The sequence below is a fragment of the Girardinichthys multiradiatus genome, chromosome 5, assembly GCF_021462225.1.
Source record: "Girardinichthys multiradiatus isolate DD_20200921_A chromosome 5, DD_fGirMul_XY1, whole genome shotgun sequence".
Taxonomy (NCBI): domain Eukaryota; kingdom Metazoa; phylum Chordata; class Actinopteri; order Cyprinodontiformes; family Goodeidae; genus Girardinichthys; species Girardinichthys multiradiatus.
Genome location: NC_061798.1, coordinates 52,549,192 through 52,575,813, shown reverse-complemented (window position 1 = coordinate 52,575,813; position 26,622 = coordinate 52,549,192). Strand labels below are relative to the sequence as shown.

At 42.3% G+C, this 26,622-nt stretch overlaps 1 protein-coding gene across 4 annotated transcripts in view; it reads right to left on the bottom strand.

Moving 5' to 3' along the window:
- LOC124868242 (CSC1-like protein 2) overlaps positions 1-26,622 on the bottom strand; it is a 47,744-nt gene that overhangs the window by 10,279 nt on the left and 10,843 nt on the right. For 2 of the 4 annotated variants that reach the window (XM_047365239.1, XM_047365237.1), the window contains exons 2-16: positions 16,522-16,740; positions 11,602-11,681; positions 9,342-9,380; positions 4,769-4,859; positions 3,173-3,210; positions 2,922-3,064; positions 2,343-2,394; positions 1,787-1,895; positions 1,566-1,636; positions 1,397-1,477; positions 1,203-1,326; positions 988-1,121; positions 556-693; positions 327-480; positions 117-223 (exon numbers count right to left, since the gene is read on the bottom strand). In XM_047365239.1, the coding sequence (XP_047221195.1) occupies positions 117-223; positions 327-480; positions 556-693; positions 988-1,121; positions 1,203-1,326; positions 1,397-1,477; positions 1,566-1,636; positions 1,787-1,895; positions 2,343-2,394; positions 2,922-3,064; positions 3,173-3,210; positions 4,769-4,859; positions 9,342-9,380; positions 11,602-11,681; positions 16,522-16,713 (1,553 nt within the window). In that variant the 5' untranslated portion in view covers positions 16,714-16,740. The remainder of the gene's footprint in view (positions 1-116; positions 224-326; positions 481-555; positions 694-987; positions 1,122-1,202; positions 1,327-1,396; positions 1,478-1,565; positions 1,637-1,786; positions 1,896-2,342; positions 2,395-2,921; positions 3,065-3,172; positions 3,211-4,768; positions 4,860-9,341; positions 9,381-11,601; positions 11,682-16,521; positions 16,741-26,622) is intronic. The other 2 variants (XM_047365241.1, XM_047365240.1) reach the window with 2 other exon arrangements.

Here is a 26,622-nt window from a genome sequence, read left to right as displayed (position 1 = left end):
GTCATATTACCAGAACACTGAGACAAGCCTCACCCAACAGCTCCAGTTTGCCAACCCTCTCTAACCTGTGCTTATGTTAGACATCTGAGGAAAAGGGTGAGAGAAAGCAGCGATACCTGGTCCAGTGAGCTTCGAAGAAGGCAGAATAATAGACGATGGTAGGCAGCAGAGCAGAGAACGCCCAGAGCAGCAGGGTGGGGAAGAACTGAGTGATTATAGGGTTCTGTCCAGAACACAAAGAAAGAGTCAGAACAAGAGGATCAGCAGCATGAAGCCGGACTGAGGAGCTGCTTATAGAGACAAAAAAGCAGGAGGATTCTCCTTACGTTCAGATACTCCACTGGCTTGGTGACGTTGAACTTGTCCATGGTGGAGATGATGATGGCCGGCGTAGTGAGGAAGAAGAGTAAGATGAAGAGGATGCAGTTGATGATGAAGCAGCGGATCCACCAGGAGATCCCGCCCAGCGATAGGTGCTCCCTGCAGGAAGTAACCACAACATGTTAGCTGGCTGCACAGGTTTATTTCTGAGGTGGGCCGGGCCAGTACACGTACCAGCGGACATTCTGCGGGTCAGGAGCATACGTTACGCTCCAGCTGTGAACGTGGAGGACGTCGCTGAACTGAGAGGAACGAGGCTCCTGGCGACAATAACAACCCTGAACCTGACAGGCGTTAAAGTCCTTCAGGATACTACAGAGGAAAGTGGCAGAGTCAAAGACAGGCATGAAATGTCAGTGGTGGGGTCACAGAAGTGTGGAAATCAAAGGGCAAAAGTCAAATAGAGGTCCAAATCAGAGGGGCAGAGTCAACGCAAGACAGAATACGGCGGGGCCGGAGTCAGACGTATGAAAGGCCAAGGGTAAGAAGAAAGTTGAGAAAATTGAAAGACTGTGTGGAAGAAAAATTATTTAACCGATGAAATTATCATCCTTGTCACACAAATTATTATTAATCTAATATTTGAACATTCTGATGAATGCTTACATGGCAGTCATGGCCTCGTTTTGGAAGGTGACGAAGGCCATGCCCAGAGGTTTGGTGTGGACCTTTTCTTTTTCCTTTCTGTACTCCTCTTTTAGCTTAGCCTCAGTCTTGGTGTAGTAGCTCACAGCCTCTTCCTGTTGGAAAGAAACGTGCAAACAGTCCTGAACCCAGCAGATACTCTCACATGCAGACCAATGTGAGACTTTAGATATCACCTCCTCGCAGCCAGCGATGGCGCAGCAGCAGAGGTGTCCGCAGGGTTTAGGGTTAATCATGGTTGGAACGTGTTCCTTAGCCATCAGATCAGTGAAGAACTTCTTACTGCGCTCCGTCTTCTTCCTGCAATTAGACCGTGAAAATGTCTGCTCAGCTTATTAAAGTCCATGGAAGTCAAAGAATCAGGACTCACCTCTCAGCGCTCAGTGCCATCAGCTTGGCCACATTGTAACAAATCCGAGCCTCCAGAACCACACAGTTCTCGTATGCCTGCCTGCAGACCAACATGGTTGGAGAACAGTGTTAACACAACCAGCTGCTCTGAACTCATCTGCCGTCTTATTAATAATAGAGGAACTTACTCAAAGTGCTGCTTGATCTGACTCTCCTCAGCATACTTAGAGATGCCATTAATGAATAAAGTGCGTTTCACCTGCAAGACACAGCACTGGGGGTTACTGCACTCACCAGTTTACACCCAGTAAAAAACATGCAATCTTCTGCAACTCTTAAGGTTTAAATGCTTCACAGAAACCAAGTGGATCAGATTCTGGTTTGCAGCGCTGGGGTCCTGTTCTCCTACCAGATCGTCCTCCTTGTAGTGCATCTTAGATGTGTGTCTTCTCATGCTGTAGACTGTCAGCAGCAGATACATGAAGGCAAATGTAGTATGGAGCCACAAGAGATTGGTCCTGAAAAACAATCAATTCTGCTCCAAATCAACAGATAATGCTTCAGACGGTGCTAGGCTAATATCTCGCTGGGTTTCCTACATTACATTTTGTTTTCTTCTTATTCTGCTGTCTTATCAGTTTCCTTTATGGTAAAATACACAAACTATTGTTCCTCTGGTTATAGTCTTCATGCTGAATAGTTTCCTCCCAAATTCCTGCCTTTATGCTAAGCTAGGCTAATGGTTACAGCTAATCTGAGCTGACACTGTGTTTTCAGCCTAATAAAAGGCAAATGCATTTCTAAAAAAAAAACATCTGGAAGATTTTATAAAACATTGAACTTTCATTATGGTATTTGGTTAAACTCCTTAATGCAAACATTTAAAACAACTCCTGTGTGGAGATTCTTCTGCTGAAACAGGCTAATCCTTCAGGCTGAGCTTCCTCCAATCCTCTTCAACTCACCCTGACTTTAGGTTGGCGATGGTGGTGCGTCCGAAGCTGTAGGCGTTGTTCTCTGGAACAAAAGACAGGTCATGATGTAGAAACACTCAACAAGTCATGTTTAACATTCAGAGTTTCAAGATTCCCACTTTTCACATTGTTACAGACAGAAACACACAAACTAACCACTAAATAAAAACAACATTTGATAGGGTTTCCTGGAGGTTCTGTAAAACAGAAATACGTTTTTTTACCAGAACCTGGTTTCTACGTTAGGTTCCGGGCTCAGATCACAGCTCTACTACATGGAGTCACAACTCAGAACTGCATCTATAGACCTGATGGGACTAAGTCCATGTCCAGCTAAAACCACCATCTACCACCAGACCACGTCTACACTGGTACAGAGCACCTACAGCTCTGCCGCCACCACCTTTACCTTCTTTGGAAGGAGGTCCAGGAGCTCCCTGGCTTAGGAAAGCGTCTGCACTGATAATTCTGACTAAAACCAACCAGAAATAAATCAAGAGGATCGTGAAAGGAATCCTCCAGACCAGAGTCAGCAGGTTTCAGCATCTAAGCCTCAGCTGCAGTTCTTACCCAGCAGGTCCCCAGAGAAGTTCACTGGCAGGACGATGCCGACGGAGAGGACGCCAACAACAACCAGCAGTCCGATGATGTGGCGCTGGAAGGACAAGTAGTGCACGGCGTCCTCGCCACACTTCTCACGGATCTCCTCATCCCTGTTGAAGGTATAGATCACTGATGAAGGTGACTTTAACACGATCACTCTCAAAACAGGAACATCAGGTGTTTTCAAAGCAAAAAGAAGCTCAAATGTTCAAACTTACTTTATTCTGAAAATGGCTGTGAGCCAGGAACAGAACCCCTGGAAGAGATATACACACCTGTTCAGAACTCTGGTCCAAACAAAGGTGAGACACGGTGAGATGATGACAGGATGAGGAGCAGATTTATTGTGATCAGCCTAAAACATGAAGTCACACCTTGGGGAGCTGATCCAGTCGTGGTTAAACTGGATTAAATGTAACAGAACTAAAAACCTGCTGAGCTCAACTGTAATCCCAGGCTGTCCTGGTCCAAAGTCTGCTTCACATAAAGCCACCGACCGTCTGTGGAAAATCACTGAGAACCTACTTTTAAAACTTCAAGAGGAATGAGTTTTTAAAAAGTCACAAAAAACATCCTTTCCTTTTAAAGTTACAGTTTGTAACTTGTACTGTTAAAAAGGTACTTTAGGGTTAGTTTCTGTTTCTACTGACTAGAAGTTAAATGAACCTTTTAAAGTGGAACTAAACCCAACGTAAAAGCATAACTCCGCCCCCAGACAAATAAAAACATGCCACCGAAGTGGGCGGTGCCAAGAAACAGAAGGGCGTGGCCAGGTGTCAGGATGAGTGGAGGGGGTTAAGCGGGGGTGCGGTCAGGAGGACGGGTGAAAATAGCTGCTAGCTTAATTTGACATGTTGAACCATGGAGAGCGACGCTGGTAGTTTCCCCACAGATGGATCTTTAGAGGTGGAGGATTTTTCACCCCCCTCGTCACTGGAGGTTAAGGGAGGCTTTATGAAACCCAGCGGGCCTGAACCTCATCAGGTGGAGCCGCTGACTCAGTGATGTCAGAAGCCGGTGCTGCCGAGGCAGTGGAGGACAGAACGGGTCCAGTTTCTGAGTGGCTGATGTTAGCAGCATCATAGCTAACATGAGCTAACGTTCAAAGCTGTAACCAACTTTCAGGCAGTTTACATTTACATGTAGATTTATATTGTCTCCAGTAAAGCATCTGATCGAAGGTATCAAGCATGAAACGCTACGATCAATGCTAGCAGGTCCAAGTCCTGACTCGCTACGGGGACGTGTCTGAGTGAGCTGGTTTTATACCTGAACGTGGCGCTGTGACGTAGACGTGGACCAAGCTGGACCGTTTGAACCAATAGGAAAGTAGCCACCGTTCAACCCAAAGAGGGCAGCACTAAGATGGTTTTAGGACAAATATTGCAGAATTAAACAAGTTTACATAAAGATAGCACGCTGAAGGCCCAATTTATACAGTTTATCTGCAAAAAAGTTGATTTGGGGTTTAAATCCTCTTTAAGTCCATATCTTATGCTATGCTAACAGTTTGTCTTTTTTGGGACTTAAACCTTTTTCTTTTCCATGTTTCCAGTCTCTATTGAAGGCTAATCTATATATTTTAACATGACAATAAGTATAATCTGACTAACTCCTCGTGTTTTCTGGCAACCACCTATCCCAGAAGATCAGAACCTGGAGAAAACTCAAAACCAGGATGCTGACGTGGACGGCCTTGTCAAACAGTTTCTGGATGTTTCCTCTGAATAACAAGGAGGTCACCATGGATCTCACTCTGATGAAGCAGAGAGAGTGGAAGTGAGGAAGAGGAAGAGTGATTAAGATGTCCTTACGTTGTCTCTCTGGTCAAAGTCCACAGAGCTGGACACCGAGGTGAGTCGTTCGTAGCGATCAGGAGTCTCCGAGTGCATCGCTGAGGCAACGCTGCAAACAGACAGAAAGGAGCCAGTTAGCATGTAGACGCTCTGACCTTTGACCTCTAAGTCTGAAAGCTGGTTCCTTCAGAGAGCTTTGGCACAATGATTTCTAACAGGAAATGAAAGAAACAGGAACTGTTTCAGAGTCACAGAAACCAATCATCATCAGCTCTACCTTAAGAATCATTGGATCATGAGGTAAAACAAGCCCGGTTGAGTACAGACTGTGGAACAGAACCAGCAGATGAACCACAGAACAAGACCCACTAAAGACCGATATTTTCACTGAGCTTTTTCAGTGGTGCCTGATTTTCATGGTAAAGATGTGGATTCAAATTTCAAGCCCATTAAAGACGGAGGTCATGAAAATGTTGAGTGAATTTTTTTAAATTCACCAGAAATACAGGTCCTTCTCAAAATATTAGCATATTGTGATAAAGTTCATTATTTTCCATAATGTCATGATGAAAATTTAACATTAATATATTTTAGATTCATTGCACACTAACTGAAATATTTCAGGTCTTTTATTGTCTTAATACGGATGATTTTGGCATACAGCTCATGAAAACCCAAAATTCCTATCTCACAAAATTAGCATATTTCATCCGACCAATAAAAGAAAAGTGTTTTTAATACAAAAAACGTCAACCTTCAAATAATCATGTACAGTTATGCACTCAATACTTGGTCGGGAATCCTTTTACAGAAATGACTGCTTCAATGCGGCGTGGCATGGAGGCAATCAGCTTGTGGCACTGCTGAGGTCTTATGGAGGCCCAGGATGCTTCGATAGCGGCCTTTAGCTCATCCAGAGTGTTGGGTCTTGAGTCTCTCAACGTTCTCTTCACAATATCCCACAGATTCTCTATGGGGTTCAGGTCAGGAGAGTTGGCAGGCCAATTGAGCACAGTGATACCATAGTCAGTAAACCATTTACCAGTGGTTTTGGCACTGTGAGCAGGTGCCAGGTCGTGCTGAAAAATGAAATCTTCATCTCCATAAAGCTTTTCAGCAGATGGAAGCATGAAGTGCTCCAAAATCTCCTGATAGCTAGCTGCATTGACCCTGCCCTTGATAAAACACAGTGGACCAACACCAGCAGCTGACACGGCACCCCAGACCATCACTGACTGTGGGTACTTGACACTGGACTTCTGGCATTTTGGCATTTCCTTCTCCCCAGTCTTCCTCCAGACTCTGGCACCTTGATTTCCGAATGACATGCAGAATTTGCTTTCATCCGAAAAAAGTACTTTGGACCACTGAGCAACAGTCCAGTGCTGCTTCTCTGTAGCCCAGGTCAGGGGCTTCTGCCGCTGTTTCTGGTTCAAAAGTGGCTTGACCTGGGGAATGCGGCACCTGTAGCCCATTTCCTGCACACGCCTGTGCACGGTGGCTCTGGATGTTTCTACTCCAGACTCAGTCCACTGCTTCCGCAGGTCCCCCAAGGTCTGGAATCGGCCCTTCTCCACAATCTTCCTCAGGGTCCGGTCACCTCTTCTCGTTGTGCAGCGTTTTCTGCCACACTTTTTCCTTCCCACAGACTTCCCACTGAGGTGCCTTGATACAGCACTCTGGGAACAGCCTATTCATTCAGAAATTTCTTTCTGTGTCTTACCCTCTTGCTTGAGGGTGTCAATAGTGGCCTTCTGGACAGCAGTCAGGTCGGCAGTCTTACCCATGATTGGGGTTTTGAGTGATGAACCAGGCTGGGAGTTTTAAAGGCCTCAGGAATCTTTTGCAGGTGTTTAGAGTTAACTCGTTGATTCAGATGATTAGGTTCATAGCTCGTTTAGAGACCCTTTTAATGATATGCTAATTTTGTGAGATAGGAATTTTGGGTTTTCATGAGCTGTATGCCAAAATCATCCGTATTAAGACAATAAAAGACCTGAAATATTTCAGTTAGTGTGCAATGAATCTAAAATATATGAATGTTAAATTTTCATCATGACATTATGGAAAATAATGAACTTTATCACAATATGCTAATATTTTGAGAAGGACCAGTACAGAGAAATTGAGAAAAACTTCCCAGATAGCAAACAGTGTTCTTAGTGCAGCGAGCCCGCAGCATCAGTTTATGTAACATTACTACATGTGTATGAATGAAAGGACATGACAGTGGTAGTAAAAATATAATCTGATGACGTTGTGGTTTTTAGTATAAAAATGACCATCAGTTGTCTCTAGACGGACAAACTGTCTACTTTTAAGGCTAGGCTTAAAACTTTCCTTTTTGATAAAGCTTATAGTTAGAGTGGCTTAGTTTATCCTGAGCTATCTCTGTAGTTATGCTGCTATAGGCTTAGGCTGCTGGAGGACATAATGACCACTTTCACCCTCTTTGCTACATTCTCATACTACTCTCCAATTTTGCATTATTTGCTGTTATTTCAGCTTTTAACTTTGTTCTCTCTTTTCTCTTCCTAGAAGCTACACCTGGCCTGACTCTGTGTCTACCTGTGACACCTTTCTGGAGAGGGGCATCGTCCAAGCTTCTGCTGGCAACAACTTAATGCTCACCTTCTACAGATGATCCACATAGCCCTGTCTTTCAGTGTTTAACCCTTTCTCTCTCCTAGACATGGCTACTGACTGAGCTTCTACTGTAACTAACTCTATGTTCTCTCTTTCAGACTCTAACCTTGAAAACTGGATCAGAGTTTATCTGTTCTTTCTTTCTAGATGAAACAACTAAAGGAGCTACATCCATTAACATTTACTTTTCCTTCCCATAGAAAGTACTCCTGGATCAGTGCTTCTTTGTTCTCTTTGTGTCTCTGCTCTGTTCTCTCAAACCCCCAGTGGGTCGTGGCAGATGGTCGCTCACATTGAGCCTGGTTCTGGTTCTGCTGGAGGTTTCTTCCTGTTAAAAGGGAGTTTTTCCTCTCCACTGTCGCTACATGCATGCTCAGTATGAGGGATTGCTGCAAAGTCAACACCAGTGACTGTCCACTGTCTCTACATGCTCATCCAGGAGGAGTGAATGCTGCAAGTCACTGACTGGATGCAATCTGCTGGGTTTCCTTAGATAGAAAAACTTTTTATCCAATTTGAATAAATAACTGAATCTGACTGAACTGTTCAATGGTTACGATTAATAGGAATGAATGAACCTGACTGTTGTGAAGAACCTTGAGACGACATGTGTTGTGAATTGGTGCTATAGAAATAAACTGAATTGAATTGAATCCTGCATGACCTTTGGCAGGTTCTGCAACCTGAGTGTGAAGCGACCAGAATGAGATTTAGCTCCTCTAAACCTGAGGTGAGGTGGTCCCTCTGGGTTCACCGTTTCCCTCAAGTGGAGTAGTTTAAATGTCTTGGTGTGTCGTTCATGAAGGATGACAGGATGACGCAGGAGATGGATAGAAGGGTTGAGGTGGTGTTCGCAGTAATGCAGGCATTGTTCCAGTTGGTGTGTTGAAGAAAAAGCTGAGGCAAGAAGCAAAGCTCTCGACTTACTTGTCTGTCAACGATCCAACCCCCACCTATGGTCATGAGATATGGATCAAGACCAAAAGAACGAGAACTCTGAAACAAGCAGAAGAAATTAGCTTCTCTGTAGGACTCAGCCTTTGACCTCCAGGGGTGTTTGGAGAGGAGCCGCAAGGTGGTTCGGGCATCTGATCAGGACTCCTCCTGGGAGCCTCCTTTCAGAGGTTTCCTGGACACTGGGAGAAGATCCGTGGGAAAGCCCAGAACCTGCTGGTGGCACTATCATCCCTTTTGACCCTGGCAGGCAGTGACGCTAAGGGGTGGGATGTCTGGGTTTCCCTGCCGGACCTGTTACTAACTATCCTATTCAGACACTATCTGCATATATGGGTCAAATCTTGAGAAAATCTTTTCAGTCCTTCTTGCAATATAAACCTTTCACTTTATAGCACCCCCTAGTGATGAGCATTTGTTGATTTGGTTCAGCACCCGATCCGGTGGACATCCCTTTAGCTTGGCACTAATGGAAAACTGGAAAAGACACTTCCAGGTGAGCTGAGTTTGATCCACCTGCATCCTGAACCTGATGTGGTGAGATCTCTGCAGCCAGAGGCCTGGTGAGGTTTAACCTACTGACTAACATCACATCACAGGGTCACCACACACGGAGCTACAAACAGCAGCAGGCAACCGTTACCTTTTCACTGGCTCATAGTTATCTGTGTCACGTCTGCGGCTGAGTTAAACATGGAGAGAGGAGCGCAGTGTTAGGCGTTATGAGTCACACACACATCCGTTACTGCAAACACACTCACAGGGATGGAGTACGGAGGGTTAGCAGGGCCAAAAATGACTCAAATTACTCTTAGTGAGTAGTCTGCAGGACATCGGTAGTGACAAACACACTGAAAGGAAGAAAAGGAGCAAGATGTTTAGGTAATGCACCAATCAGAACAAACCACCCTGTTAATGGAAGCAGCAGCAGGAGCAGAAGAAGAGGAGGGTGTTAATGGACAAACCAAACAGCGAGGAGGCAGCAACATACTATTCCCGCTCCTCCAGGTCGCTGAAACGCTTCTTTAGTCTTCAGAAAGGAAAACAGAAGGAAAACAAAACATAAGGAACAGTTACTGTTACAGTCCAGAAAGCAGGAGAAGAAGACAACATTAAAAGATACAAAAATCTCTCGGTTCCCCTGAGACGTTCTCTGGTCATCAAACAGCTCCTACAGCTGGAGGTTCCACCAAACATTCCTCAGAGATGTTCTCCTGTCTAACAGCAGCTTCAGACGTTAGGTGTTCCATCAAATCACTAGATCTTCTGAGATGAGACCGGGACACATGAAACCCTCCCTGAGATCAGCACCAAACATCCTTCTTACAAAGTCCAGCAGTGTTTTCGATAAGGAACATCTGATAATGAAGCCATGTGCTGGATCATAAAGACCGGCTGCAGATTCTGACTGTAGAACAGACTTTGCATTTTATTTTCCTCCGTTTCCGGTTCTTCCTGCCTCTGTCCGACTCTGGGAACAAAACTTACTCCTGCTGCAGCTTTCATTTTCCTGAAATAAAAATAGACATTGAATTCTGGAAATCTGCCACAGCGCCACCTGCTGTTGTCATGATGTAATGAACCAAACACACAATAACTGGGCCACATCACATCCTGGGTGTTTACTGATGCTCTCATGGAGCCAACCACAGCCATTCAAACATCTTCAGAGTTTATCACCAGAAACAGTAGAGCTGTCAGGTTTGTTCTCCAGAAGCAGAACCGCTGGATCCAACACCTCTTCCTGCAGTCTGGATGCTGAACTTCAGGGCTGACACCAATGATTATTTTAATAGCCAACTAATCTACCGATTATTTTTCTATTAGTCGACTAGTCAAGATTATTTTTATGATCTCCATCTCTTTCTGTGACTGAAACTGACTTCAGTCAGTCTAAGATACACTCCTGAACATCTCATTTATTACATAGAAAACCCATTAAATATGGATTGGAAATTTAACTGACTTTATTTTTAACACAAGCCTTTTATTTTCAAATGCTAAAAGGGTTAAATAAAGATCCAAATGCATTTGAAAACTAAATCTTTGGACATTCAAGCTACTAACGACGCTTCATGTTTCCCAAGATTTTGAATGAACGTAGAAAGGAGAGAACATCAACATGTTCTGCAGTCAGACTTCAAACTAATCTTAGCCAAATCAAATGACTCAGTAACAAATGAAACACTGAAACAAACCAAGCATTACCCCTTACACATCATCTGACTGAGTTTTATCCGTGTTTTACTTCCACTCAGTGAGAAAAGCCAACGGGAGTTTGGAACGATGTGCCGGGAGTCAGGCGTTCTCTCCGGGTGCGAGGGCAGCGACCGCCCGGTCAGCTGACGGCTGACGCAGCGGGATCATCGGAGAACTTTCCCACTTATCAATATCTTAATAATCCAAGCAGTTATTTCAGCGTTAAACAGCTACATTCGCGACTAAAAACGTCAGAAAATGTCATTTATGATACTTTACTCACAGCTTCTGCTGCTCTCCTCCGCCAGTGCTGATTTGACCAGCAATGAATCATGGGATGTGGCGGGTCACACCGCAGGCAACTTAATGAAGTGCTTGTGATTCATCGCTTACCACTGAGACTGAGGTATTCACTCAGCAATGTTTGGATTTTTTTAAACGACGCCTTGACGCATGAAATTTCTCAGCAACATTTTTCATAATCAAACGCTTACAAATCTTTGCAGCCATTCTGTACATTATTTCCATCAGCACTTTCTAACCCTGACAGATAAAGTTCTGACTCAGATCCAAATGTATTATGTATAATCAGGAATAACTGGTAATCCTGATGGGATTCTGGTGAGAAGGTTCTGAAGTTGAACCAGTTTTGAGCTGCATCCCAACCTTTTTGAAGTAGCATTGTGTTGGCAGGATAATAACAGGGATGATCCAATGTTAAAATGTGCAGAATGTGAGTTCTGCTGGCACCAGGAACCCACCAGGTGCTGCTGGAACCACAGTTTAGATAGAGTTAATTAAACTTAGGGCGTCATGGCAACAGCAACACCTCCACACCTCCAAAGGTCTGAAATATGAGCCTGAAATCAGAAGAAGAACCCCAGCTGAACACTTACATAATGACAATAAACTCTCTGCTGCCTCGTGTGGCTACTAAAGCAACAGCAGCCCAACAACTTTTACATTTTAGCAGGACAGCCACTGGGATCAGTGACGAGACACCAGTAATGAATCCCATCCGATTTCAGCCATCATTTCCTGAACATGTTTACCTGTCTGCATCTGTGACCAGCGCCAGGCGGCCATAATCCCACGCAACCTTCCTCAGGATGGAGAAGACGAAGAGGAGCACCTGCAGAAGAAGAAAAGTATTAACACTTTATGAAGAGAATGTGACACTGACAGCCTTTTGTTTTACTAAAACAACAGAATAATTCTGGAAATGGGCCTGAAACATTCCAGTCAATAAAAACAGTATCAACAAACAGGAGGTCACATACTTCCTGTTTTATCTACCTTATATTTTATCTGTTAGTATCCAGCTATTCTTCCATACCGAGCTGCAGATTTTCCCATTCCTTCTCCCAACACATAAAGCGGTTCTGTTATTGAGGATCCCAACAGGTAAGTCCAGCGGCTGTACCCTCCTCTTCCTCAGCGAACCCTTTGGTATCTGGTTTTCAATCGTCTTGGTGAAAAATGATGGACATCACTGGAGAAGATGTGGTCTTGAAGGCAGCAGGTGTTGCTCTAGAATCTCTGCTGGTCTTTTCTGCATCAATGCTGCATCACAGAAGAGGAAATTATCCAAACCCATACCATGATGCAACCTCCTACCATCAGCCTGGCTGCAAGGGACTGGTTGCTGACAACAGACTGGATGCTCCTTTTCCAAAAATCATCTAGAGCACCTATCCATCTGACCCATGTTCCCACTATGTGATGGTCCATCCCAAAAGCCTCTTAGCCCAGAGAAGCTGATTCCTCCTCCAAGGTTAACATCTGGCTTCTTCTCTGAGCAGTGAAGTTTGTGAATCTAACTCTTGTAATATCTTCTCCATGAGGTTCAGCCCTAACCATGGGCAGATATAAATAACAATGAGAGAAGCTCAGGTCCTGTCCAGACAAGGCATTCCTCCAACATTTAGGAGCAACATCTGACTGCAGGAACCCCGTCAGAAAGGTGTTTCTGCATCAATAACTGATGATGCATGTCCTGAAAGACGGAAGGAATTAGGTGTGGGAATAAAATCTCTTTTTCGACGCATTGTGATGCAGAGACAGAACATTTTTAAGAGATTAACATGTGAAGACTCTTAACTTAACCTAATTTTGAGGAAGAAAAAAAGCCTAAAGTCAGTAATGCAGAACCCAGACAGTTAATAGTGGACACACCAGAGATTCATGGCTGCAGAAGAAATACATCCAGCACAGAACTACAGAGCTGTGCCATCTGCAGGATGTGTAACACTAAAATAAAATCTTTTTAAACACAAAAACATGACGAACCGCGTTGCACGGTTCCACCCACAGGGCCGAGGAAAACAACTCATCAACTCCATGTAAGCTCCCACTTACTTGGAGAAGGTGAAGCTAATTCCACAGTTTAATGCAACTTTTACTGTGAAGGGTCATGAAGAGTGACTGAGAAGCAGGGCTTTTGAATCGAATCATAAAAGTGCCTAAAGATTCCCACCCAATATTGGACTGATGCGTCCTTTCGATGAAAACCATTGCCTGGAAATAAAAAGCTATCAGATCATGAAATTATTTTACTGTAGCATGTACTGTAATTAATAATAAATAAAAAAAGGTCGTGAATATTACACCTCTGCTCTCACACCTTCTTCATCTGCACCAAACTTCCTCCTAGCTTTCGGTACTGGGAATTTTACCAAGCAATCTGTGTAATGCAAACAGCTCTGGTTTTTACTGAGAAATCTGCTCTGGTTGTAATTTACATAAATACAGTCATACTCAATAAATTAGAACCCTTGTTCCCATGAGGATTGTTCATCAGATTATTTTTTGAAAATAAAAGCTATGGAAGTAAAATAGTCCTATTAGAATAAGACATTTTAAATTCTAAATTAATTTATAGCACTGAATTTTTACCCTAACCCTTATTATGTATATTTCTTTGTACTTAAAATTATCCTGCAAGAATTCTGCAAGAATTTACCTGAAAACAAATTCGCCTGCACGTGTTGACCTTCTGGTGACCCGAGCTAAAGCAATCGGCACTAGATCGAGTGGAGCAGCTAATAATTCATCCTAACGCCAAAAATAAAATCCAAGAATAGTCGACCGACTTTTAGCCAATCAAATTACGTTCATTCGATCATGTGACTTGCCATTTCGGTGCTGCAGATGCTTCTTTTGACCCAGAAGGAAACAACGAAGCTGAAGTTGGCTTCCGATTCAGGAAACACTTAAAGGGCCATTCCACCTCATTTTTTATTACCTTGACCATCTATAATCTGCTCCAACTCAAAGACTACAAGTACTTAGACACTTCAAACATGCACTGGATTTTTCTACACTAAAAGCTGAATTTTTTAAACACAATTTGGAATTTGTATAAGCTTTATTTAATTTTGTAAAAGTAAAAAAAATGTCATGTTTATGCTTTTTGTTGCATCTTAGAACTGGTCCTGCTCCAAAACCTGCCCTTTAACCGTTTCCCAAATCAGAAGCTAAAACTGGAAACCAACTTCAGCTTTGTCTCCTGATACATGACTCCATCCATCCTCCCCTCAGTACGGTGCAGTCGTCCTGTCCCATTTACAGAGAAGCATCTCCAAAGAATGATGTTTCCACCTCCGTGCTTCACGGTAGGGATGGTGTTCTTGGGGTTGTCCTCATCCTTCTTCTTCCTCTAAACATGGAGAGTGGAGTTTAGACCAAAAAGCTCTATTTTGGTCTCATCAGACCACATGACCTTCTCCCGTTCCTCCTCTGGATCATCCAGATGGTCCTTGGAAGCTTCAGACGGGGCTGGACCTGCACTGGCTTGAGCAGGGGGATCTTGAGGCGCTGCAGGATTTTAATCCATGGCGGCGTGGTGTGTTAATGATGGTCTTCTTTGAGACTGTGGTTCCAGCTCTCTTCAGGTCATTGACTAGGTCCTGCCGTGTAGTTCTGATCCTGTTCCCTCACCTTCCTGATGATCATTGATGCCCCACGAGATGAGATCTTTCATGGAGTACCAGACTGAGGGAGACTCACCTTCATCTTGAACTTCTTCCATTTTCTTATCATTGCTCCAACAGTTGTTGTCTTCTCACCAAGCTGCTGGGCTGTTTTTCTGTAGTCCATACCAGCCTGGTGCAGGTCCACTATTTTATCCCTGATGTCCTCACACAGCTCTCTGGTCTTGGTCATGGTGGAGAGGTTGGAGTGTGTTTGACTTCTCCTTTTTCTTCTTGTATTATTTATTGGAGGTTGTCAAATAACTTTATGCTGTGCATTACCGCCACCTACTGGTATGGAGTGTGGTTCTTCATGGTGTTAAATCTTATTTACTATTACAACAATCAAATTCTATTTATTAATTTAGTGCTTTTGAAAAATCTAATTATAATTTGAATATGTTTGCTACCTAAACTTCTTTGCAAAGTATCTCTCAAAATAAAATTTTCTTTAATACCTTCAAATTCTCTCCTTAAAATTGTTCTTTCTTGTTCATATTTCTGACACTTCAATATTACATGTTCTATTGTTTCCTCCTCTCCACAATAATCACATTTTCCTGTATTATGTTTATTTATCTTGAACAATGTAGAATTAAGTCCTTTATGTCCTAGTCTTAATCTTGTAATTAATCTTTCCTCTTTTCTGCTCCTTCTTCCTGTTCTTACTTCTCCTACTATCTTGTTGATTCTGTAAAACCATCTTCCTTTCTTTTCTTCATCCCACCTTTTTTGCAACTCTTTCCTGATTCTCTGTTTAATTATATTTCTTGCCTCTGACCTACTAATATTTATTATAAAGCTAATGTTGTTTTGTGTTGCCTTCTTTGCTATCCTGTCCGCCATCTCATTCCCTCCAACTCCTACATGTTCTGGTACCCATAAAAACACTAATATTAATCCCATTCTTTGTATTCTAAATAAGTGTGTTTGACTGATTGTGTGGACAGGTGTCTTTTACACAGATAACGAGTTCAAACAGGTGCAGTTAATCCAGGTAATGAGTGGAGACCAGGAGGACTTCTTGAAGAAGAACCAACAGATCTGAGAGACCCGGGATTCTTACTGGTTGGTAGGGGATCAAATACTGATGAAATAAAATGCTAATTAATTACTTAAAAATCACACAATGTGATTTTCTGGATTTATGTTCTAGATTCCGTCGCTCACAGTTGAAGAGAAGCTCTGATAAAAATTAAAGACGTCTACAAGCTTTGGAGGCGGGAAACCCTGCAGAATCAGCAGTTTATCAAATCTTCACTGAGAGCAAAGTGTACTGGAGTCAAATTAGTTGTTTGTACAAAAAAGCTGATTCTGATTTCTGCAGTGCAATTTTTTTTTTTTTGCAAATGTTTGCAGGTGAAATTTAAGTAAAAAAATCCCACAAACATAATTGCACAAGATAAAAATTAAGCGTTATAAATTTAATGTCTAAAAAATGTCTGATTCTAATGAGACTATTTTACTTCCATAAACAACATTTAAGCAGGTATAAAACATACCTTTCATTAAGCCCGCATTTCTGTTTTAAATAAGTGTTTTTTTTATTGGTGTAACATAATATTCTAATCCTAAATGTCATGTTTTCATTAGGCTGTAAGCGGAAAATCATAATTAATAGAAATAAGGCTTGAAAACATCAGATACTGGTCAGTTAATCTACATAATGTGTTTCACTTAATTAACTAAGTTACTGAAATAAATAAACTTTTCAACAGTATTCCAATTTATTGAATGAGTCTGTATAAATCAATACATATGGGCAGGATTTCCACTAATTTATGCATAATGCCACATTTAAATGTGGGCAAACCGTGTCAGCAGAGACAATGTTTGCTTGCTGAAACAAGAACATTTCTGTCCTTGAGTCTTAGTTCAGAATCAGGAGCATACACTAATTTTGGATTTTCCACATCTAGCACCTGCAGATACCTTTTGTGAATTTTCTGCTCGGAGTAAAAAAAAAAACCACTGGTTTCTGCGTTGCCAGGGGCGACTCACCAGGAAGCACATGAAGTCAAGGGCAAGCACGGTGGGCACGCCACCAAAAGGCAGCCCCTGTAGCACTGTGCTGCGGATGCGGGCTGAGTAACAGTAGTCTTTGGATTCATTGTTGGCTGCACAGTTTTCCTGACCATTGCAGGCCTGGCTGCTACCCAGTAACGCCATGGTGACGATCAGCGCCCCGAGCATGCTCACTGCCACATCCTCGCTGGGAATCTGAAGAGAGAAGATAGAGGTTTGGTATCTGGAGCTATGCAACTGAATTTCCAGCAACAGTAAGCTAACTTTAACAGGCTAACATTCACAGCTAATTACTGTCATTTTCTGTAAGAAATTCCAGCCGTTGTTTTCCAGTTTGCTGTACAGTGCAGTAGAAATCTGGTAAAAGATACAGTAAAGGCACACAAGTTCAACTCTCCAGTCAGAAAATCCACTTTAAACTGTTAAATTAGCTTCTTCCTGTTGGCTGTTTTCAATTTTTGTTTGAATTTCCAGATGTAATTTTTAATCTAATATTAAAGAGACTGAACATTCATTTTGTAATGCAGTGAAAATAGTGCGCAGAACGTATGCCTTGTTTTGGTTGAAAGAAACCATAATGCACAATGCTCTGAGCTAGCTCACCATGCTGATATGCTAATGCTAACAGGTTTAGCCTCTAAAGTGCTCCAGAAACGAGTCACAAACTAAACAAAGTTTTACGGTACACCCATCAACATGAAACATAATACAACTGGAGCTAACGATATTAGCATGCTAATGCTAATAAATGGACGTCACAGTCATTTTATAGTGGTGTTCGAAACTAAAACTCCTCCATTTAGTCCAATGGAAACACCTGACTCGATGCAGTAAAAGTCACGTGCAAAAGGCTGTTCAGATCAGTTGCAGCAGAGCAAGTATCATCATTGCAGTGTCAGTGTGTGCCATATTTAATAACATATGGATATATCAGATTACTACACTGTGCATGCCAGTGTAATATTCATCGTGCAGGACAGAGTCCCACAGACACAAGGCCAAGCAAGTTTATTTAAAAAGCACATTTCAGTAGCAAGACAATTCAAACTGTACATAGGAAAGGTACATTACAGTGGCATAAAGGTAATTAAATAATTAAAAAATACAATTAAAGAGAATAAAAATCAATAATTAAAATAAAATGATATTAAAACAAATAAAAATTCATGATAAAATGATTGATAAGAAAATGAAAGGAAAATTGGACTGAAAACTTAACTAATAATGTTTAGATGGCCTAGTCAAAGGCCACTCTAAACAAATAACTTTTTACACTTGATTTGAAGCAACTTTCAGCGCTTTTCCAGTTTTCTGGGAGTTTATTCCAGATTAGTGGATCATAAGAACTAAAAGCTGCTTCTCCATGTTTGGTTCTGGTTCTGCAGAGTAGATTTGACCCAGAAGACCTGAGAGGTCTGGGTGGTTGATCCACTGACAACAAGTCTGTAATGTATTTTGGTGCTAAGCCATTCAGTGATTTATAGACTAACAGAAGTATTTTAAACTCTATTCTCTGAGCTACAGGGAGCCAGTGTAGGGACTTTAGAACCGGGCCAATGTGCTTCACTTTCTTAGTTCTAGACTTTGCACAGACCACAGTGCAAAGATATGTGAGATCACAGCTGGAGGAAGACGAGATTAATAAATGTGGATTTATTGCAACAAATGTCATCATCACAATGTTTACCAATAAAGTCACCATGGAATGAACTCCTGCAGCCCAACCAGCTGAGCCCAGTGTTAATATGAACATGTTAATGTCTGAAGATGATGTGTAATAATGTTTGACAACATAATGCACTAAAGTTTAGTCCCACAGTAGAGTGAAGCAGGAATACCGCTTCACATGACATATTAAAGACTAAAATACAGTAAATTCTTATTGAAATAAACGAAACATTTAACGACTTTGAACATTAATGATTGTCCGTGGCTTAATGTAAAGAATTGACATTTGTCAATAAAATATTCTCCAAAAGAAATGTATGTAATAACCATAAATTCCTCATTGTTTCTGTGCAAACATGATATTGTTGTCTATTAAATTAGAAATAATATGTTTGGATTAAAGTCAACACTGACCATCATGTTAAAACCCACAAACAACCTTAGAACTTGAAATGATCCAAACTGTCAACATGAACAGAACATAGAACACTCAGACCACTCCGGAACTGTCTGGACCACATGAAAATTTGGTTGAAACTGAACTTCCTGAATCAAAATGAAAGTAAGACTGAAGGCATCGGCTTTGGAAAATGGATTTTTCTCGACCATCTTGGCCCCTCGTCTTTGTCAGGAATCTGGGTGGTATTTTTTACTGTGCTTTTAAATCAGACAAACGGATAAACGCGCTTGTGAACGTCCCAGCCTCCACCTGTCAGTGGATCAACAGCTTCCTGATGGACCGACAGCAGCAGGTGAGACTGGGGGTGAGACTGGGGAGCATCTTCTCCCGATCCAGATCAATAAGTACTGGTGCCCCCCAGGGGTGTGTTCTATCTCCACTCCTCTTCTCCCTGTACACAAATGACTGCACCTCATCGGACTCGTCCATGAAACTCCTGAAGTTTGCAGATGACACCACTGTTATTGGACTGATCCAGGATGGTGATGAGTCTGCATACAGACAGCAGGTGGATCGGCTGGTACACTGGTGCAGTCAGAACTACCTGGAACTGAACCCACTCCTGACTGTGGAAATGGTGGTGGACTTTCAGAGAACACCACCCCCATACACCCCCCTCACCATCCTCAACAACACTGTATCGGCCGTGGACCACTTCAGGTTCTTAGGAACCACCATCTCTGAGGACCTGAGATGGTCTTCACACATAGACACTGTTCAAAAGAAAACCCAGCAGAGACTGTACTTCCTGAGGCAACTCAAGAAGTTCAACCTTCCACAGGAGCTGTTGGTCATCTTCTACACTGCCATCATTCAATCTGTCCTGTCTTCATCCATCTCAGTGTGGTTTGGATCATCCACCAAACAGGACAGGTCCAGACTGCAACGAATAATCAGGACTGCAGAGAGAATAATCAGAGCTGACCTTCTCTCCATCCAGGACTTATACAGGTCAAGGGTCAGGAAAAGAGCTGCTAAAATCTCTGCAGACCCCACACACCCTGCACATAAACTGTTCAGAGCTTTACCTTCAGGTGGCGCTACAGAGCACTGTTCACTAAAACCAGCCGCCACAGAGACAGTTTCTTCCTCCAGGCTGTTTCTCTGATGAACATTTAATAGAGTACAAAACAACAGCAACAGATGTTGCAAATGTACCTTTTATTAGATATGTGTATATTTGTATATTGTAAATATGTATATTCTGTAATGCAAAAACAAAAACCAGAGAGCAAAGTGTACTGGAGTCAAATTCCTTGTTTGTATGTACGAACTTAGCAATAAAGCTGATTCTGATAATGAAATAAGTGCCGGTTTACACAAAGATCCATTGTTAACACATCTGCACAACATCTCCGTTCACACGGCAACAGTAAACACATAAAGATGCTGTAATTATCCCACCGCACCACTAGTAGGCGGTATGTTCTTTGACACTCAACAACATGGACAAACTTCCTGCTGACAAAATGGGAGAGAAAACGAGCACTTTGTTGGAGAACTGTCGTTAGATTCATACGAATCAGCAAAGGGAAGGACTCAGCAACCTGCAGTTGTTATTGCTGAGATTATCTTCTTCTGTGGTTTTAAACTGGTCGGCAGCTGTTGTGTGCATGCGCATTAATTTCTACTGATGTCATACTTCGCATGAGCCAGGGCTTCCCCGTCAGAAAGACTAAATTTTTCCCGTCTAAATGTCAACGAAGACTGGGATGTTTTCAAACCATTACGCAATAAGTCTTACATGAGAATATTTTCTAGTAAAAATGGAAAAGTTTAGTTGTGATTCTACTGTTTGTTCCCACGACAACAGCACACGTTTCCTCTGAAAACGACCCAATTTGAGAGTGGGTTCCAGAGTGCCAAGGTGATAAATCATGTCTACGTCGCTTACAAGTTATCCAGAATGCCGCAGCTCACCTTTTAACAGGTACTAAAAAAACATGAACGAATATCTCTGGTTCTGGCTTCTAACTACTGGCTTCCTGTTCGTTTTTATTGCTTGCTGTTAAAAGTTTTCAAAGATCTGACCCAATCATCACATAGGTGATCTCCTTAACATCTACACTCCAGTAAGAGTACTTGGGTCAACCAACCAGTTTCTCTCAGATGTTCCTAGATCCAAACTAAAATTAAAAGGTAATCGGACCTTTGCAATTTCCCCGCCAAACCTTTGGAACAGTTTACCATTTCATAAATGGACCGCTGAGACTGTCGAGATGGTGTGCTCAAGACCTGTCTTTATTCCCTGCCGATTTATTCTAGTAGCCATCCACGCTTATGCATTTCAACCCTTTTATTAGTGGTATTTTAAAGTTATGTGTTTGATTCTGATGATAAGCTTTAAACTTTTTTGCTCGCCCACTTTAAGAGTCAGCTGAAGATCATTTACCCAGAAAGGTTGTTAGTTTACAGTCTAGGAAATAACATTTCCTTAATTATTTTTTTACTGAACGTGATAACTAATTAAACACCATTAAGACCCCATTTATCCAAAAGGTTTGGTTCTTATTCAAAATAATATTTCCATAAATATTTTAATATTTTCTTTATATTTATGGAAATATTATTTGAATAAATAAAAGCAGCTAATTAAACAATGTTGAGAATTCCAGGAGGTTGGTTTTATTCAGCAGATCATTCTTTAAAACATTATTTTATTAAAATAATATTTAATCTGATCTTACATTGTGAATGATTGTCTAAACGTTTGCTGATTATTGTCTAAGTTGGTTCCAAAACTAACTTAACTTCATTTCCAGATTCTTCAAGATAACCCTTGGTTCTCAAACATAAACATTTCATGGTAATGTTGCATCACTCTTTTGGTCATAATTATCAATCATCTTTAATCAACTTGTTTATATTGTATATAGTCCATTAGTCTTCATTATTCTTTAATTCTGCTTGGTAGTTTAGTTGGATTGTTTTAGCAAAGTAAAGAGTTTGTTGATTGAAATATGTTTGACTTTGAGTTGACTTATTTTTGTTCATAAATTCTTGTATTTTAAGAAATTGTGTGAATTTATTCCATATATGTGCAGAGTTTATTCTGTTCAATAATGTCAGAGCTCGTCTCACACCTTTCTATTTTGTCTTAATACCATCACCTTACTGGGCTGGTATTCACAGGACAATCCTTAACAGACCCAAATATTATTTGATCAAATATTAATATTAAATAATATATTCATATTCATGACGACAATAGCAAGCTATCATTAGTTAGCATTAGCTTACACACACATCATCTAGTTCTGTTTGATATGGCATGGCTTCCTTCTGTCTCCTGTACTGATCCACAGAACTTCGGGTCTCGCTGCCCAGAACCTTCTCTGGCTCCCTTCATTCACTCTGAGTCTGACAGCAGCCACAAAGAGATTAGGTACTAATGGAAAAGGAGCATATGTATCACATACGGTACCATGTTTAGCACCGGGCCTGTTTGTGCTGTTGTTGTCCAAAATAAATGCCCGTGACTGGGTACAATAAGGGCTCCTCACCTTCATCACCTTGGAGAAGATGTGGACCACACTGATAAAAACGAAAAAAGAATGGAAGATGCCACTGAAGGGGCTGCAGGAGTTTCTGCTCAGGACCGGCTGGGTTTTCATGTTTGGACTAAGGACAGCCAGAGACCAGAATCATCTTTTTTCCTCAAGAAAACATCCACAACCAAATACAATCTCCTGAAACCTTGTGGGAGAATGTGGTTTAGTCTGAAGGAACCAAACTTGAAGTTCTGGGCCAGATTTCAAAAGGTATGTGTGGTCCATAAATAGCACCGATTAGCACAAAAAAACCCCAAAAATCACATGGCCACAGTGAAACATGGCGGTGGCAGCATCATGCTCTGGGGTTACTTTTATTCAGATGAAGCTTGGGTTTTTGTCAATGTGGGTGAAATCATGAACAGTTTTAAATGCAAGTCAGTTCTGACCCAAAACTGTCAGGTGTCAGCTAGAAAGCTGATTTCTTTGTAGGATCATGTTGAGTCCAAGCATCCAGATCAATAACAGGACTTCATGAGAGGAAGTTCTGAAACGGCCGAGCAAGGTTCCAGCACCAAATCTGACAGGAAATCTGTGGGTTTACCTTTTGGGTCTCTGGAGAAGATGTATCCTCCAATCAGAGATCTGGAGAAGTTCAGAAGGTAGGATGGGCAACAAGAGTGCAGGTGTTGGGGCCTTGAAAGACTGAATGAGTAGATGCTGTAATGAAGTATCAGTCCAAGGACAGGACTCTGAAGCAACCAGATTCTGCAGCAGGTTCTGCAGGTTCTTACAGAGCAGTTCATATCTCAGGTGGGCTGAATGGCATCAATGGGCCGGCCCTAAAAGCCACTGGACCCTGACTTTAACTAATTCTGATGGAAAATCAGCATTAATTTGTGGTTTATTCTCTTTTATTCCCATTTACCAGTTGGAAAACTATATCAGCTGTTTAAAAGTTTCTGCAGCATCTTCCTGTTTGTGTTGCGGTCCAGTTAAGTCTGAATTCTCCACAGAACTTGATGGATTCTTTCAGTGGGTTCTCTGATGTTCCTATTATTCAAGTTCATCCTTAAAGATGAAAAATGAGGCGTTGCCTGAAAACTAAAGACCTGAAGCAGACGATGAGCTGAACCATTGATCTGGAATTCAGTTCTGCTCTGAACGGGTTCTGGCACACATGGTGCTCAGTGACTGGTTTCTAATCAACCAAACTATCAGCTGCAGATTATGATCAGTATCACGGTTGATAGGCCAAGTAAAAGCTCTGCTAAATAATCAAACCATCATTGTTCGGAACATTGTCACGTTTACTGCGAGGAGAAATGATAAAAACTACACGAGACCCCTTTGCTATTGGAGGAAATCTGACACATTCAACCAATAAGAATGGGCAGAACTTTGTTGCTGAGATGGAGGAAAGTTGTGGAGGTGAGGAGAGGAACAGAGTAACGCTGAGAAGCAGAGCGATGGAACGGAGCAGCAAGAAGAACAGAGAGACGTGAGATTGACGGGGAATAGTGACATTCAGTTTGTAGTTTAGAGGTTTTTATCTCGTATGTAAAGGATGATGTGAAGACTCAATGTACAGCAGCAGCGCAGCTGGAAGATGAAGAGGGAGACAGTCAGGAACCTGACGATGAAGAGGTGGATCAGTCATTCATCCTAGAAATGGAGAAAGAGGAGGAAGGGCAAGAAGAGGAAGATAAGGAGATCCTGCAAGGTCCTGATCACCAATGGGTCAGGCAGATCAGGCTCCTGAGGCCCTTTCCACAGATCCTGCCCTGAAAGCCCTCGAAGGTTGACTGAAATGCAAACATGGCCTCCTGGAGAAGAAAAGGTCTCCCACACCATGGAAGAGCCAGACCAGTGACGTCCACTGGGGGACAGAAACTGTTTTAAGGAGTGGTACAAATAATGTGTGTCTGGTTGTGACCCGCTGAGCCTTTTGTTAATAGTTGTACAAACAGTGATGAAGGAAGTGGCAGCATTTTCATTTATTTGGCACAAATCTTTGCTTTGGCATCTTGTTTTGACCCGTAGTTTTAAATAGTTGAACAGAAATCAACGAGTTGCCTTCATTTTCCTGTAAATAATTCTAAACAACTGTTGTTTGTTATATTTGTACGAGAGTTTTATTAATTTACAGAGTTTATTTACTTTCTAGATATCAAAACGATTCGTTAGAAATCTTTGTGATTTCACTGCCAAAGAAAATCTGATTTTCTATTTTTGTGTGACTTCAGGTCCAATTTGGAAGTCCAGTTTGTCCAAATACAAAAGATACGTATAAATTCACACACTGAGGTTGTGCTGAAAAACATAACATAAGGCAATAATAACGTTTGTATTGGAAAATATGACCATTTAAACCCTGGACTCCAGACGGTTAAAGTTTCAGCATTCCTGATTATTATTCCCTCCTTCTGACGGACCTCCTGCTGAGCTGGAATCTCTACATGAGGACCTCGGATTGATGGGAATATCCACACAAGAGTTTTGGTCCACAGACGACTCATTTTCATCCTTGCGTCATCTGTTACCGGGCAAAAAGCTGTTTGGACTCATTTTGTGCTGAAAACTCTGAGCTGAAGGAAACCACAAAAATATTTTAGAGTTGAGGTAGAACTCCTGATCCAACTGACCCGTTTTCCTTTCTGGGAACTGGATTCCAGTGGTCTGAATCCAGTTCCTCTGTTATCCTTAGGATTCTGTGTTCAATCTGGGAAAAGTTAGAAGGAGGAGTTTGTGTTTCTGTGGATCCATAAATGTCCTTTTAACAGAAACTGGTGTCAAACAGGACTGTGCTGGATCACCCGCTCCTCTCTGGGCCCCATCAGAACACTTAGGACCAGCAGGCTGCAGAGGGAGCTGGATATTTTCCTGAGCGGAAGCTGATCTGGAAGTTTCCTTCGGCTCAGCATCAGTCAGACCGCCCCCCCCCGGTTGCCATGGCGCCGCAGCAGCATGACTCATCTGAAGCCTTCTGCCTCTGAGCTGCAGCCTGATGGGCCGGTCCGGATCGCGCCCCTCCCGGCATCAGTTCAGACAGCTTGTGATTGGATCAGAGAGCCTATGGAGAGCACAGGTCAGCTCTGTCTGCAGCTGGAAGATAACGATAAGGAGCCTCAGATCAACCGACAGGAAGTGAGTCTGCAGCACGTTTTACCTCCAGGCTGCTCACAGTTTACAGACCAACACTCCAGCATCACACACAACTAATCATCTTAATTCAGTTAAACCCTCTGAAGATGTTCTGTACACCCAGGCGGTCTTGTTCCAGGACCACCTGCTTCTGGACACTAACTCTCCAGAAAGAATGGCTCTAAATGCTCCTGAGAAGGCCTGCATGGTTTCAGGAAAACATGCCATAATGTTGGTCAACGTTGCAATAAACATGACTTACTAAATAAACACAAGTATTGAGGTCTTTCAGCTTTGGGTTCAGAGCAAACATTGATCCCAGATAATGAGTCGTCCTTCCAACTACTGGGAACAATAATTTGAAAGGTTCTATTGTTGCTTCTGGCAACGTCTGCTGCAATAAAACGACTTGGTTGCAGTTTTTTAATGACTTCATCACCTCTAAAATCTTTATGGTGCATTAAATATATAACAGAGACAGAGAGCCTGACTACAGGGTACCGGTCCAGGCAGTTCTTTGTTAGATGCTTGTTGCCATAGCAATACGTTTACAATATATTGCCCAGCCTTTCCCTGACACTAACTTCGAGATGTTTAAAGAGCTGGACTCTGGTTCTGATCACCGACTGTGCTGACTGGACCTGCTGTGGTCACTGGATCAGAAAGCAGCTTGGATCCACTGCAGTGGTTCTGTAAACAAGAGATCCCTGTTCAATAAATGCATCAAACTAAGAATTCCAACTATTTCTGGTCTTTAAAGGCATCAGCCAAAGAAAAACCAGGTGGAGCTCAGAGATGGATCCTGGGAATCATCTGTTGATTCTTTAATTTCCTGTTGGATCCAAACCTCTTTCTCCACCAAAGAACCTTCAGACTCAAGACAGACCACAGAGAGAACCAGAACTCGTTACTGGCCAGGAAAAGCCTGGTCAGTGGAACACTAATAAAAGATCAGCAGTGGGGTTTTATTTTGATGCTTGAAACGGATCGGGCTGACTCCAGAACATTTCCCAGCATAGTGATCCTGCTAAGCTTCAGCTGTCGGATCACTTTCCCTTCATGGAATTGGGTTTATAAGCCAAGGAACTCCAGACGGAACCACTACAGGAAGCCTGACTAAATCCATCATGGTAGTAAAGTGGGAGCTGTTGGTGGTTTGTGGACACCGTCTTCAGCTGCTACGTCTCTCATCCGTCTCCGTCAGTCCCAGTTGGACTAATGGGACGGGAAAAACCAAGCTTCAGTAGGAACGCTGCTGCAGCTGCAGGGAATCTTTTCATAATGAAGGCATCATGCCGCTGCTCACAGGGAACG